The 17,025-nt window shown below is 33.0% G+C and overlaps 2 protein-coding genes across 5 annotated transcripts in view; one reads left to right on the forward strand and one right to left on the reverse strand.

The window, feature by feature from the left end:
* The first annotated feature begins 127 nt into the window (after window positions 1-127).
* On the forward strand, window positions 128-9,860 carry LOC132561987 (vacuolar protein sorting-associated protein 28 homolog). Of its 2 annotated transcripts, XR_009554730.1 has the most exons (10): window positions 128-267; window positions 928-956; window positions 1,619-1,656; window positions 1,980-2,069; window positions 2,499-2,604; window positions 3,086-3,187; window positions 4,052-4,105; window positions 4,464-4,555; window positions 5,373-9,085; window positions 9,145-9,860. XR_009554730.1 is itself a non-coding variant. In XM_060226717.1 (9 exons), the coding sequence occupies exons 1-9, from the start codon at window positions 231-233 to the stop codon at window positions 5,491-5,493; spliced, it is 669 nt and encodes a 222-aa protein (XP_060082700.1). In that variant the 5' UTR covers window positions 128-230; the 3' UTR covers window positions 5,494-9,860. The 2 variants fall into 2 exon arrangements, 1 of the variants encoding a protein (XP_060082700.1); XM_060226717.1 differs by having other exon boundaries at window positions 5,373-9,860.
* A 2,541-nt stretch (window positions 9,861-12,401) lies between these two features.
* LOC132560848 (FYN-binding protein 1-like) overlaps window positions 12,402-17,025 on the reverse strand; it is a 56,328-nt gene continuing 51,704 nt past the window's right edge. For all 3 annotated transcript variants that reach the window (XM_060225556.1, XM_060225563.1, XM_060225547.1), the window contains one exon: window positions 12,402-16,877. In XM_060225556.1, coding sequence (XP_060081539.1) covers window positions 16,858-16,877 — 20 coding nt within the window. In that variant the 3' untranslated portion in view covers window positions 12,402-16,857. The remainder of the gene's footprint in view (window positions 16,878-17,025) is intronic.

The raw sequence follows: 17,025 nt of genomic DNA on the forward strand, positions 1-17,025 counted from the left end.
AAAATAGATAGATATCATCATAAAGAGACTATATTAATTAATGTAATTATTTTATCAAAATTTTGTTCCGCTTTATTGTGCTTGATTTGTAACAACCGTAGTGAGTTCCCGGAAGTGATTCATAATGGAAAGGTAGTGATGACTGTCAAAGCAGTTATGATGGAACAACATTACTATTAAAGGTTGACGTGTATATTTTACTGAGACTGAAGTGCCATAACGGACTGAAAATGAGCATGTTTTCTCAAGTACCGCAAGCGAATCCAGGTATATTTTATGTCAAATAGGACTAATTTCATCAGCTCTATCGGATGGCTCACTTTCAATATCATAATCTTTACAACTGATCACGTATAAGGATGTACACTTGTTTGACAAAAACATTTTTAAACATAGATATAAGTTTGATTTTGTTATTTCATAGTGATTTTTCAACTTTAGTTTGAAACATTCAAGCATCATTGATAGCTCTCAGTGTCAGTATGAGCTTTTATTAAGAGTGACTTTCAATTATCTACTTTTTTTTGTAACCCTGGTATAATATCAGCTGAGATATACTGCTCGGCTAGAGAGAACTTTTCTTCAGCTCGATCAGTTTAGCATCACATTATAAGCCATGGGTCCCAGGTTTGAATGCTAGCGGATGCTTTGAAATCAGTTATGACCTCTCTTACCTTTGTTTTGTTGGACTGGATGTTATATAATAACACTTTATGAAAGCCAGTGTTTGAAAAAAAATGTACAAATGAAACTTAAACAAATGTGAACTAGTAAGCACTGTTCATATTCATTATAATTACCAAGTGACACGATTCTTAGATGAAACTTTTTTGTTGATATAGGCCAACTGCATTTTCTTCAGACATGAGATGCTTCTTTTATCCAAACATGATTTATGGTACAAATATTTGCATCTTTTTTTTTCAGCGCAACCTAATAATCCAGCATTGTATGAGGTAAATATTTCATACTTATTAGGATTGAATGATTTTATAAGAATTTTATAATAAAGAAGTACATGTAACATGCATGCTTTATGGCCCTATAACCGTTCATAGGACCAGTTATCTTCATACATTACTTTAATGGGTACAATGTATGGTACCTATGTAATTACTGTATTGTTCATAAATATAGATTAAAGAAAATTAAAAATCTTTGGAACTAGAAATTCTGGTTATAAGTTCATAAAACATATAGCCACTACATCAGTATATAATCCTTTAAATCAAATTTATTTTAGTTTATATATAGCATTTAATTTGATCAGCACACATACTCAGGACTCCTACATGCAGCATTGTCATTCAAGTTACCTGGTAAATTTTATAATATTCGGTATGCAGTGTTTACAATACAATATTTTTACTCATCTAAGTTGGTCACACTAGGTGCAGTACCTGTATCTGTAATGTTGTAGCTCTGACAACATTATAATTTTGTTATACATATGCTATCTAGCTGGCAGGAGAAGTAGGAGACCAGGTATTGTTACTAGTACCAACTCTGAATATATGGCAATTTGTGAAATTTGTGGTGAAATTTATAAGGAAACTAAGTCAAGTCCAACATCAAAATTATATATTAGAGTCACATGTTTTTCTGTTGTCTTTTGTAGGAAGTGAAATTATACAGAACTTCAAGGGAAAGGGCCAAGTAAGTAAACAGATAGTGTGTTAATTACTGTAAACAAAATTATTTAGCAGTAATCTTACATTAGCACTTCTCATAATGGAGATATAGTGCTGAAATATGATTCCACATCTGAATGTAATTTGTATGCACACTGTAGCAATACATTTATATGAGTTTTGAAATGCTTATTCATCATTGTTCATTTGCTAATATGTGATAATTTGCTAAAATTTGTTTTTACCAAATGTTCTGTTGTCCACAAATCATGTACAAATACCTAAATTATACAGTTTATCATAATTGACATTGTGTAACCTATATCTGTCATATTTGTAAAATCACAGATATGATAACATGGCAGATCTGTATGCCGTGATAAACACGCTGCAGAGTTTGGAGAAAGCCTACATTAAGGATGCTGTACAAGCACGGGAGTAAGTTCTTTTTGTGTCAGAATTCCAAATAAATTAAGTTATTCAGTCTTGTTTAAGTTTCAACCATTGTATTTCTTAATTTTTTTTCTGCACTGTGTAAAACCAAATGGACTCTGTCCATATAATTTTTATCATTCAATTGTATTACAGACAGAATAAATTGTGATGCAGTCTGTCAACTATATACCTGCACTTACATGAGGTTTAATTTCTCATTGATGTACATGTACATGATATTACCTGTGTTATAATTTATTCAATTCTTAAAAAAATCTTTAAAAATGTCTGTGGTGTAAATTCTTACTTGTGAACCAGAGTGCTTACAGTGTGACTCTGTTGTAAAATTTCAGTATTGATACTTGCATTACAACTGTGATATTATCTGTTATTATTGTACCTTTATATACCTATTATATTATTTACAAACAGATACACTGGAGCTTGCTCCAAACTGTTGGTACAATACAAGGCAGCGTTTAAGCAGGTCCAGGGTGAGGAGTTTCCAAATGTGGAATCATTTATGAAAAAATTTAGAGTAAGTTTTCAATTCAGTTGGTAATTACTGTTGGATGTTACCATTTAACTTTACATGTTTGTTAATTAACAAATTACATTGGGATTAGTTTGTTATAAGAATACTGTTGCAACAAGAATACCTCATGCATTTTCATCAGAAATATATCTATTTGTGTCAATTGAAATGGGCATACATTGTTTCAATGTCTTCACTCTGATGATATGAAAAAATAACCAGTTTTGATGACTATATTTCTGTGTTTATGAAGCCATTTTGTTATTCCTGGTAATAAGCCAACCAACATCTATTGCAATTTTTGGAAGAATTATCAACAGATATTATGTGATGTTTTGGCCCTCTGATGTCATGGCCCTTTAATAAGCCCGCCTGCCTACATCGGGGGAGAGGTAATGTTTGGACCATGCTGTATCAAAGAACTTTCATAAGCCTGCTGCCTGCGTACTTTATGAGTGACATGTTAATGTTTTTCTTTTCCAAGTTGGATTGTCCAGCAGCATTAGAGAGGATTAAGGATGATCGTCCTATCACTATCAAAGATGACAAGGGAAATACCAGTAAATGTATAGCAGATATTGTATCAGTAAGTACAAACCCAGGAGGTAAACTTATAGTAGATATTGTATCAGTAGGTAGTAGGTAAACCTATAGTAGATATTGTATCAGTAAATACAAACCCAGGAGGTAAACTTATAGTAGATATTGTATCAGTAAGTAGTAGGTAAGCTTATAGTAGATATTGTATCAGTAAGTAGTAGGTAAACTTATAGTAGATGTTGTATCAGTAAGTAGTAGGTAAGCTTATAGTAGATATTGTATCAGTAAGTAGTAGGTAAGCTTATAGTAGATATTGTATCAGTAAGTAGTAGGTAAACTTATAGTAGATATTGTATCAGTAAGTAGTAGGTAAACTTGTAGTAGATATTGTATCATTAGGTATTAGATAGACTTATAGTAGATATTGTATCAGTAAGTAGTAGGTAAACTTATAGTAAATATTGTATAAGTAAGTAGTAGGTAAAGTTATGGTAGATATTGTATCAGTAAGTAGTAGTAAACTTATAATAACAGGTTTCCGTTTGTGTACATTAAGTAATTTAGCTATTTCATTAGCAAATTTCTAATACAAGACCTTATTGTCAGTATTTGTTGTATGTCTACATGCTTAAAATGGGTATTTGGGACTATGTATTCAATTTCAATTTAGGCCCTATGATTAGTTAACATACATTTACTAACCCGATATAAGGTTTAGAATTTAGTCTTAACCTCATAAATTGAAACGCCATAATGCAGACAATTTATGATAAATGTTGGTCATATTAAAAATCCTAGAAAGCTGTAAATAAAGTAATTGAAATGTTTGTATTGAAGGCAGACAACAGTTTTTTGTTTCTTAAACAATTTGATGTATATTTCAATGATCCTGATCATTATGTAATTTCAGTTATTTATCACTGTTATGGACAAATTGCGACTGGAGATCAGAGCTATGGATGAGGTAGGTTATTGTAGACTGATATTTACGTGGAGATTTATGTTATATCTTAAGATATTCCAAATATTCTTCTTGATTGATTGGATTTAAATGTAATGGAAACTTACTTCTAACTTGAGTATACATATAATGATATTTATGGTATAGACAATGATAATAATGATTGAATTTGGATGAAAATTTGCATGGATTCCCATAATTTGTATTTTGTACATTTATCTTTATTACTGGTAAGATTTAGTATATATCTGAAAAGAAGAAAATAGTATACTAAATATGTTGTTTTACGTTCGACGTATCCGCAAGAAAAAACATGAACAAGTTTATACTTATATAAGCTGTATTTTGATGTGCGATTCAGATCCAGCCAGATCTAAAGGAACTGATGGAGACAATGAGCAGATTAAGTATTGTGTCCTCAGACTTTGAAGGAAAAGTCAAAGTAAAGACTTGGTAGGTGGCGCTGTAGATTTCCATTAACTGATGATCGTTGTTCATTTGTGCAATATCTGTTCTTAATAGAAAATCACACAGAGATGATGTTGAGGATAATGACCTATTTGTGTTGTATGAGCAAAAGCTTACCGAAAAAGAGATTCAGTGGTTACATTACTATGTACCCTACATACTGTATTTATCCTGCAATTAGCTCAGGGACAAAAACATTACCTCTGTCTCAAAGTAGGGGGTGGGCTTATTACAGGGTAGTAATATTGTAGAGGAGGGGAGGGGGTTGGTTCAAAACATTGCCTCTTCCTAAGACTAAGTGTGGGCTTATGGACTTATTACAGGAACATGAAATAAGGGGAGCCAAATTGTGCCTCTGACGATAGCTGAGAATTTGCTTATTAAGGAAACATAATATAAGGGTGTCAAATCCTCCCTTCTTATTTAAACTATTTAATTACAGGACCATGATGTTAGGGACCAAAACATTATCTCTGACTTAATGTAAGGAATGGGCTTATTAAGAACAATGATAAAGCATTTTGAAAGAAATTCCAATAAATGTAGATTGGCATATTGCCAAGCACTGTGTTATTGTCAGATGAATACAGTAGGAAATCTTTATTGATGTTGATCTAGGTCAACATGTTGTACCTGTCATATATAAGTCCTCATACACTCAAATTGATTACATGGTGAAGATTGGAAATTTCTGAATAGTAACCTTTATTGATGTAGTTAGTGATCAGCTGAAATCAAAGCTTGATGAATGTGTCACTAAGTATTTGATGCTTACTAACATGTTTTATTCTCATTGTGACAGGTTGGACACATTTAATGGGATGTCTGCCTCAGAGGAGCTGGATGATAGTCAGGTGCGACAGATGTTGTTTGATTTAGACAGTGCTTATAATGCATTTAACAGGCTACTACATGACCACTAGGCTGTTAAAAGAACAATCATGTCCACCATCACCTTCCAGTCTATGGTTCATACGGCGATGTAACGTCTGTGACAGGTTGTGGGGGATATTTAAGGAGTATAACAATAAACCAGAGATACTATCACAAAAAGTCTTTCACGTCTTTCACTGTGTGTTACAACACAACAAGAAATCTGTTTCAAAGCAACATAAGATATTTCTGTTCTTATTACAAATAACTATAGAAATTGGAGATCATTTCAACATGCTACCCAGAGCTTCATTGTAAGACTTTTATTATGTTGTTATAATAAAGGCAATGATTCTATTGTTACATGTTACTTTAAATGATGAGGTTATTAGTGTAACCTGGAGGAAGCTGCTCCTCAGTATATGTATACTGTTAGCCTGTAGTTATGTAGTTGCTACTGTATGCAGTCTACCCAGATTTGAAATCTTCAAATGAAGGATCAGTGTTTAGTTTCAGAAAGAATCACATCATGTGACTATTTTCATGTGTAACTTGACTGAAGTCATTTTATGTGTCATCGTGCGTTATATCACATTGTGTAACAACTTTATATGGGAACTAGACTAATAACATTTGATACTGTTATCTCATAGTAACCTTGTATGATGTTGCTGTATGGTAGTCGGGTATATATGATGTTGCTATACAGTAACCCTGTATGATGTTGCTGTATGGTAGTCGGGTATGATGTTGCTATACAGTAACCCTGTATGATGTTGCTGTACAGTAACCCTGTATGATGTTGCTGTACAGTAACCCTGTATGATGTTGCTGTACAGTAACCCTGTATGATGTTGCTGTAGGTTACCCTGTATGATGTTGCTGTACAGTAACCCTGTATGATGTTGCTGTACAGTAACCCTGTATGATGTTGCTGTATGGTAGTCGGGTATGATGTTGCTGTATGGTAGTCGGGTATGATGTTGCTGTAGAGTAACCCTGTATGATGTTGCTGTACCGTAACCCTGTATGATGTTGCTATACAGTAACCCTGTATGATGTTGCTATACAGTAACCCTGTATAATGTTGCTATACAGTAACCCTGTATGATGTTGCTGTAGGTAGTTGGGTATGATGTTGCTGTACAGTAACCCTGTATGATGTTGCTGTACCGTAACCCTGTATGATGTTGCTATACAGTAACCCTGTATGATGTTGCTGTATGGTAGTTGGGTATAATGTTGCTATACAGAAACCCTGTATGATGTTGCTGTAGGTAGTTGGGTATGATGTTGCTGTACAGTAACCCTGTATGATGTTGCTGTACAGTAACCCTGTATGATGTTGCTGTATGGTAGTCGGGTATGATGTTGCTGTATGGTAGTCGGGTATGATGTTGCTGTACAGTAACCCTGTATGATGTTGCTGTACAGTAACCCTGTATGATGTTGCTGTACAGTAACCCTGTATGATGTTGCTATACAGTAACCCAGTATAATGTTGCTATACAGTAACCCTCTATGATGTTGCTGTAGGTAGTTGGGTATGATGTTGCTGTACAGTAACCCTGTATGATGTTGCTGTACCGTAACCCTGTATGATGTTGCTGTACAGTAACCCTGTATGATGTTGCTCTACAGTAACCTTGTATGATATGGTATGATAACTGTGTATGATGTTGCTGTATGGTTACCCAGTATGATGTTACTGTATGGTTACCCAGTATGATGTTACTGTATGTAGTCGGGTATGATGTTGCTGTACAGTAACCCTGTATGATGTTACTGTATGGTAACCCTGTATGATGTTGCTGTATGGTAACCCAGTATGATGTTACTGTATGGTTACCTTGTGTGGTGTTACTGTATGGTAACCCTGTATGATGTTGCTGTATGGTAACCCTGTATGATGTTGCTGTATGGCAACCCTGTATGATGTTGCTGTATGGTAACCATGTATGATGTTACTGTATGGTTACCTTGTGTGGTGTTGCTATACAGTAGTCTTTTATAAGGTTGCCATGCTACATAACAGTGATGTTGCTGTCTCTGTTCTGGTCTTGTAACCATGGGTACTTTCAAACTCCTTGACATCTTTTATTGTGTTTGTGTAATTCTGTGTGATTCAACATCACTTTAACCCATGTGATCTTGGTCCGACTATTCCATTGTGTGACCTTGACATTACGACAACCCACCATGATCTTGACCAAACTATTCCTATGTTATCTGACATTTTCATTGCTCTATGACATTGACCTGACTATATCCTTTGTGACCTTGATATTACTGTAAGCCATCTGACCTTGACCTGTCTATAACACTGTGTGACCTATACTATATAACCCTTCTGACTCATTTAGATCTAAATAGTTCCTGATTTCCAGGAAAGCTCCAGGTAAATGTTACTTGTAATATAAGGCTGTCTTCTTATCTGTTTTATGTCATTTGATAAGTTCAATGCAAACAGAGACTTCTAAGGATGAAATTAATGAATATGTATGTTGTCTGTTAGAGTGGGAGAGGAACACATGATTGTTATGGTATAATAAAGGATTTAATGTATTAGATATTACCACGTCCTTGAAATTATACATTTGACAGATTCCAAGTCGGACATTGTGAAATAATTGATTTCACATGTAGTGAATAAATAAATGGTTAAGAAAATAGACAACCTTGTTGCTGTAAAGACACTTTCCATTGAAGTGAAACAGTCTTTTTAGGATTAAGGATATTACTTTCTGCTAATATGTGTTATTTCTGACAGGGTATGAAATGTGAGAAGCAAATGCTTGAATGATGGATTATTTTGGTATCTTTTATGCATATTCATAAAAGATCATATGTTTATTTATGTATCATAAATGAAGGTAATATTTTAAGATGTGTAGATAGAGAATCTGACAAGAAAATGTATGACAAATCCTATGTACTGGCCATGGTTGAGTTACCTTAATTGCTTGACTAAATTGCACGCTTTATAACCACTATGATTTTTAAATAGAGCTTAATCTAGCTTTACTACTGTCAAGGAAATTGTAATTTCAAAATATTTAAGGATTGATCTGCTTGTGTTTGAAAAATTTGATTTAATATTGTTCAATAAAAGATTGATGTGATCTTAAGGGAGAATGATTCATTGAGTTGCCATACCCTATCTTTAGAGAATTATACCTATACCAGAATCCATTTGTCATTCGACCTTGCATGTTGATCACTGAATGCACAATCCAGATTAAAATGTATAATAGGAGTTGTGTCCTTTTATCTGGTAATAGTTATCCAGTATCCTTTGAAAAGCTGTATCACAGTTGGACATCGATGTAAGACAGGGTCTGGTCTCTGAGATGTTGTTTTCGTGTCACTTTATATTTGTACAGAGTTAAATTGATTTCTTACAACAATACACTTCATGTGAACCCCAGTACATTTAATATGGATATATGTAGACAACCCAATAAATTGAAAGTTAAGAGCAAATATTGTATCTTAATAACGAGTATATCTATCACTTTATTAAGGCCTCTGGGTAGGGATATGGTTCTACATTAAAATGTTATCTGTATTATAACTCGCTAGACCTGTGGAGGGGGATAGTGTTCTGTATGGTAATGTTATCTTTATTATAACACTCACTAGGTCTGTTGAAGAGACAGGATACTGTATAATAGTGTTATCTTTATTATAACACTTACTAGGTCTATGGAGGGAGACAGGATTCTGTATGGTAATGTTACCTGTACTATAACACTTACTAGGTCTGTGGAGGGAGACAGGATTCTGTATGTTAATGTAACCTGTATTATAACACTCACTAGGTCTATGAGGGAAATAGGATTCTGTATGGTAATATCATCTGTACTATAACACTCAATAGGTCTGTGGAGGGAGACAGGATTCTGTTCTATAACACTCACTAGGTCTATGGAGGAAGACAGGATTCTGTATGTTAATGTAACCTGTATTATAACACTTACTAGGTCTGTGGAGGGAGACAGGATTCTGTATGGTAATATTACCTGTACTATAACACTCGCTAGGTCTATGGAAGGAAATAGGATTAAGTATATGTATTATAACACTTACTAGGTCTGTGGAGGGGGCTAGGGATCTACATACTAATGTCTCCTGTACTATAATATTCTTTTTATGTATCATTTCAAGCACTATTTTCAATCAGCAAAACATACACAGAAATAAAACCATTCAGGCATCAACTGTTTAGTTTCATTTTTTCTGTCAATACCTAATCCTAGTCAAGCATATTACCTGATATATAATTTGTAATTAGCTGTTTGGTTTTATGCCAGGTTAAGAAAACTGTATTTTAATTCCTGCAAATCTTTTTGTGATTTTTATTTTTCCTTTTTTGAAGTGTATAAAGATGTCGTGTAAATAAAACCCATTGTATCTATCTGAGAGTTGTTTTTTTTCTCGGGTTGAGAAGTGAATTAATATTTTACACATTGATAAAATCTTGTTTAATGTTATTCAATCCAATATCAGTCTCTGTATTGCTATAAGATAGGGTGGTTCAAATCTATATCTTGAAAAAACTCTAATCTTTGAAAACATTTGTACTCTGGAATGCTGGTTTAATTGGAGTTTCTACATTCAGCATATTATCAGTTATCAACAATGGTTAATCAGTTTAGTGAGGGACAAATTGACATTTGGCAAGACTTAACATGGCCTAATAAAGGAATACAACACACTATATGCAAGTAGTGCATATGTTTAAAGTTACACTCGCTTATCTGTGATCATGAAAAAGTGCAAAGGTGTTTGAAGGGGCTCCAAACTGACCTACAGCCCTAGATACGTGTGAGTCACACGCCTTATCTCTCAAAGTGGGGACATATCTCTGGAGCCAAAATTGTTTTACAGTGATTACATCATTGCCAGATAAAAGTTTATCTCCTGATTTAATCAACGAATATTTATATACGAGTTACCTGGTAATTTTGAGGTATACTTACTCATTTTTAGCTCACCTGGCCCAAAGGACCTTGACCCATATGCAAGGTCACAGAGGTCAAATGTGTTAAAACCTTTAGACACTTCTTCCAAAATACCGGAAGGCATAGAATCATTATATTTGGCTGGAAGGTTCCTTTGATGAAGCCCAACATAGTTTGCAAAAAGAAATGACCTTGACCCATATTTAAGGACACAGAGGTCAAATGTGTTAACTTTTAAACGACTTCTTCCAAAATACCAGAAGGCCTAGAATCATTATATTTTTTTAATGTTCCTTTGATGAAGACCAACAAAGTTTGCAAAAAGAAATTACCTTGACCCATATTCAAGGTCACAGAGGTCAAATGTGTTAAAACATTTAAACGACTTCTTCCAAAATGCCAGAAGGCCTAGAATCATTATATTTTTTTAATGTTCCTTTGATGAAGACCAACAAAGTTTGCAAAAAGAAATTACCTTGACCCATATTCAAGGTCACAGAGGTCAAATGTGTTCAAAAAAATTTCAGCGGAAAGCCTAGAACAATTATATTAGGCTACTATGTTCCTCTTATGGTGTCCTACAAAGTTTGCTTAAACAAATGACCTTGACCAATCATCAAGGTCACAGGAGTCAAATGTGTTAAAACATTTAAATAATTTCTTCTGAAATATCGAAAAGTCTAGAATCATTATATTTGGCCAGTATGTTCCTTTTATGAAGTCCAAAAAAGAAGAAGAAATGACCTTGACCCATAGTCAAGGTCACAGGGTTCAAATGTGTTAAATGTGGAACATATACACAGATATAGTAATGTTGGTCATAAAGATCCAGGTGAGCGATTTAGGCCCTCTGGGCCTCTTGTTATTCTCTCAAGAAACTAGATCCTGTATTATTATAATGTTATGCTTTTAAACATTAATGTTTAGAGGTTAACCTGTAAATCATTTCTGATGGATTACTTAAGTACAATGTCTTTACCTAAATGTTGATACTGATATTTCTTTAGAAAAATACATTCTGGTGTTGCATTGTGACATCTGAATCAAACATTTCTGATGTTGTGAGGTATCTCTATCAAATTTTTCTCTTTTTTTTTTTTAATCAAACTTTCCTAGTATGGTGGGACTTCATATAAAACCTTTCCAAGTTTGTGAGTTTTCTTTATAAAAAAACTTTCTAATGTTGCAGGATATTTCTAGTGTGGTGAGACATTTTTATAAAACTTTTCCAGTGTTGAGGACTTTTCTAATGATATTTGACAAATTTATGAATCCTTTCCTGTATTCTGAGAGACCTTTATAAAATTCTTCTGGTGTCTTGTAGGACATTGCTGTTATTGTGGGATACATACTTTACAAAACCTTTAAAAGTTATGGAACATCTTTTTTAACAATTTTAAGTGTTGTGAGATGTCTATATAGAACCTATCTTGCATTATCATCATTGTGATGAAGGACATTCCTATGCAAAACTTATCAGACCCAAATTCAAGACCACATGAGTCAATCAACTATATGTTAGAATCTACAAACAACCAAAAGACCTCAAATCTTGATACCATGATATTTGGCTTATAGGTTCTTAAGATCAAGCCCAACAAAGTTTGAGAAAAGAAAAAACTTCGACCAATAGTCAAAGTCACAGAAGTCAAATTTGTTGAAACCTTCAGAGAACTTTTTCTCATTATCTAGGAATTTGAATACATTGTATCAATAACATAAATGTATTTGTGGGAAGCATCAATTACCAGGTAAGTGATGAAATTCCAATGGGTCTCTTATTCATAATCTTCCTTGTGTTCCAGTTTTAACAGATTTTTTGTCATGGTGTAGGACATCTTTATAAATCTCCTCTATTGAGTTGTAGAATATCTTGAAAAATCTCCTTTGCAATGTGTTGTGTTTTTATGAAACTTGTCACAATAATAGATGAAACAATGGGAAACTTCATTGATGCATGATACAATTTCTCAAACAAGACAGCTTTGAAGAGGTTTATTTTTCAAGTTTCTTTATTCTCAGATTTTTCATATATTGTGGAAACAAATCAGACAATACAGAAGCACCATTAGTTAAAACTACAATAGGATGATGGCAATCTAAAATGAAAATTACTGATAAGTTAGTTTTATTTAAAATGTAAGGAAATAATAGTAACTAACATTTCCCTGTTTTAATACTGTAAACATAGTATACAAGTTGTTTCAATCATACTTCAAAGTGGTTGGGATTTTAACCTGGCAAATCTACACTTGATTGTAAGAACAGCATAAAAATATGTTCTCCAATAAAAATAAGTACCAGTGTTAGTAAAACTTAAGAAACAAGCTGTGAAACTATCAGACATTAAACTGGAGCATTAATTTAAAATCAAAATATCTTCATCCTGTCATTTGACTGTAATGTACCCTGGAACACACAACAGTGGTCAGCCTAAATGTTACAACACCACCATTTCCATAATACTGTCATGATAATAGCAATTCGACTTTGGACTAGCAGAAACATAAAAAACTCTACATCAATTCTTCTAAGCATGACACATGTTTGACTTTTCATCATCACCAAGCTTGCTGCTTACCAGAATAATAAAAAATTGTCCACCATACATATAAGTTATATGAAAACTGAAAGTAGAATATTTGTGTGTCACCAATTAACATGAAAACTGCACACACATACACGCACACAATACCATGTGTATACATGTGGAGTAATAACTGTCTAGTTATGTACACAGGAATTGAAATGAATTTTTACTTTATATGAAACTTTATAAAACAAATCTTTGAGATTTTTGTTATTGCGAGCCCTGGCACGCAAACATTAAAACTGCAAGATGAATGTCATAAAATGATAAATATCAAATGAAAATAAATTTCAGATATCACATATCTCATGAAAGTTACATTTTGACAAGTTTTAAAGTGAAAATAGAAAAAAATCAGAGGCTGCCATTGTGTTGCATCATTTTCAATTCACAACATAACATCACTATTCGTATTATCAAATCACGATTGCATTCTGACTGGTCCTTTCAAAGAAAAACTCTCTAAGGTATATAAAAATGATGACATATTTAAAAATATTACTTTGGGGAATTCTCTAGATAACAGGCCAATTGCAAAATCTGTTTACAATGAGGAAATACATTTATCTTTCTTCAACACATCATTAATGTCATTTAGAAACATTGCTCCCAGTTTTACCCCTAACCTTGAACATGAGAAATGGATTTATCACAGAGTGAATTTTATGTCTAGTATTGCTTTTGAAATAATGCCTCTTAAAAGCCAAAGATCATAGATATGACAGTCATACTGTTAAGATTCAAGTAATTATTTACCATTGGTGGGGGGAAACCAGAAATTTTCTGTTAAGTACACAAATTTCTTTTATGGTGGGTAATGTGAAGTTCCCAATATTTTAGGATATCAGTTTTCACTACTTATCAATGGCATGTTGGATTCTACATGTACAATTCTAGAAAACTATCCAACGCCGCTAAGTCTGTACAAAGTTCTAAATCTATCTTCATGTATCTTGGATTACACATGCATTCTCCATTAAAACCCTCTAACCATAATATCCAGGATCTACCAAGATACTCTCCCACCACAATATCCAGGATCTTCCAAGATACTCTCTAACCACAATATCCAGGATCTACCAAGATACCCTCTAACCATAATATCCAGGATCTACCAAGATACTCTCTAACCTTGTTATCCATAAGTCATTAACTTACCTCCTAGAGAAATCATAGAACTACAAAGTCAGAAAACTGCCCAAATGAAAAGTATGTGTATTTGAACAAATACCAGGTCACCCACAACACTTGCAAAGCTTTTGTCTGGTGTGAACTACAATAATGAATATTGCACTAAATGAAATGCTGATTATGCAGCATGTGTGGGTACAACAAGCCAAATGTGATTGTCTAATATCATAAAGCATGTACAAATAGCACTGGCACATTGCATTCTTAAAACATAATATCTAAAACTTTAAGTTGAACTTATATCTTAACATACTGGTATTTATGGCAAGTGATACATTTTGGGACTGGCTGCTTGCAGTTCAATTGATTGAACACTTTACAAAGTGATCCATTTAGTTCAAAATATATTGAGATATTTTACTTTGGAATTTTGAATAACTTACAAGTGGTATTTAGAGGATTATGTATATACTTGTTAGTCTATTACTTATGTCTTACCAACAGATAGTTGATTTTATTTACAATGTTACTTTTTGTATGTTTCAGACCTCCATCATTTTGGATAATAAAGTTATCTGAAAATAGTATCGGCCTACTTATTTATGATGGAGGTCTTTTAGCCCGAATTTTCCTTTGGACATGGTGGATTAGGAGGTCAGATGGCCATTGCAGATGCTACGCACAAAATTGGCTTTGCATACGCGACCAATCACTTGAATTTGGACATGATCAAGGAGAAACGTTGGAAGGATCTTTATGACGCACTGTACGTGAGTTCAGTTATCTGAAAATAGTATCGGCCTACTTATCTAGTATTTATGTTTCCCTGTGAATAAAATTTGAATAAAATTAAAAGTATAGATTAGACTATAAGTACAAGCAACCAATCTCTGTAATAATTTGTACTGAATGAAGTGACTCCACGCTCCCTCATGTTCACTAATCCAAACAAAACTAAAATCATAAAAATGTGTACAGTATAGCTAGTCAAATAAAGCTTGGAAATGAGTGGATAATATATCCCTGATCAATCTTTATGTTACTTCAGTTGGGATGCACCAATACAGTCAGTTCTGCAACATTTCTTTTAACAGGTAAGAGAGGCCCAGTTCATTAGGACCTAGCTATCGAATGTGACAAAGTTGAATTAACATTTGTTTATCTGGCTGAACTAACAGATGTTGTCCAATTAGGCAAGGTTTTAGTAAAAACCTGTCTAATGAAGCCAGGTCGAAATGCCTAATTTATTATGCTAAACTATGACGGATTGATTGACCAGTACTTCTGGACTTCTTTATAAATTGTAAATACATCTACATGTATAGTGCTGTAGAATGTCTAGCTGTTCAACTGAAAGCTCAACGGTGAGTATAAAAATGAAAAAGCAAAGGTCACATTATTTACAATAAAAAATATGTACTTATAAATGTCATTTCAATTGTGATACAATAAAAAATCTCCACTGACTATAAACTCTACCATGGCAACGACAATCAAAATCTGCTGTGTCTTAAACATATTCTACCAAGATGATAAATATTTTTATTAGGAAGCAAAAATTTACTGTGAAACAATAAAAATATCTTATAACAAAAACCTTCGGGACACCATCAAAATCTGCTTTGACACAGAACAAATCTACTTCAAAAAAATTATAAGGTTAAGTATTAAGTGTTATATGTATCAAATTCTTTTATTATCAATACTAAATGATGTTATTTGTCTCCAGTATACCTCATAATCATATCATGTTAGAAAAAGCTTTTTCCACTTTGGAGATCTACCAGTGAATACATTCATTCAAATTCAAGGTGTATTATCCATAATATACAATCTTTTATTGGAATTTTATACCAACAGTAAAAGAAAAAAATACTTTAGTATGATCATATCTCTGTCAGAATTGTCCTATAAGAATTAGACAGAACCACAAATCTCTCTGTAATGAATCCCTGTGTAAACAATAAACAAAGAAACCAAACTTATGAAACAAAAACATATAACTTTTCTTCATACAAATAGAATTTACAAACAGATTGGAATGTGTACTTCACAAAATATTGTACATCATGGATATATTATTACTGTACCAGTAATTATCACAATATACATATATAATTAGGTACAGTCTAAGGCAAAGTGGTGATCAACTAACAATGACGTTAGCTAACTTAAATGTAGCTCAGTACCATCAAACTAGCTACAGTAAAACAATGTCTGTAATACCAAACTTCATTGTAATACAGTAAATGTATTTTTATGTTTTAACATATGATTTAATGAAGTTTCGTAAAAAACTATATTAAAAAAAAATATACGAAAACAATCAGGATAATAATAATAGTTAAAAAAGATAAATAGATAAATGTCTCTGGCTTGTCTATAGATATCAACTCTATACCTACCAAGCCAATTTTCAATCAGAACTCCTACTGAAATGAAGCTACCAAGAAAGACAAGATGTTAAGATACATTAATACTTCTTTGAAACTTCAGATACTAGGTGAAGGTTTTGCACTTTAAGGGCAAGGTTGGCAATGAATCATATTAAAACAAAGTTAGGCACTACAAATAAATGGCAGGTATTTCTAATCAAGGTTAGGCACTTCATGTCTTCATTTGAAATCAGATCTATCAAGTAATTTCACATTTAGGTCAAGTAAGGTCAAGGTCAGCTACAATATGGCCAAAGTTCAATTGTGGATTTGATGATAATGAGCTATGGAATGTTACACTGCTTCGTACATTTCTGAAATGAAGACAATTATAAATTTAAGTAAAGTATAAGTTGATTTGAGTTTTAAAAAGTACTGTATTTGTGTCAAACATGACTGATTTATCTACATCAGCATTCTCTAGCGTCTTTAAATTATACGTAAGTATCTGAGAATTAGATA

This window comes from Ylistrum balloti, unplaced genomic scaffold (assembly GCF_031769215.1).
Source record: "Ylistrum balloti isolate Yb309-2 unplaced genomic scaffold, AGI_CSIRO_Ybal_v1 Utg369668, whole genome shotgun sequence".
Lineage (NCBI taxonomy): Eukaryota > Metazoa > Mollusca > Bivalvia > Pectinida > Pectinidae > Ylistrum > Ylistrum balloti.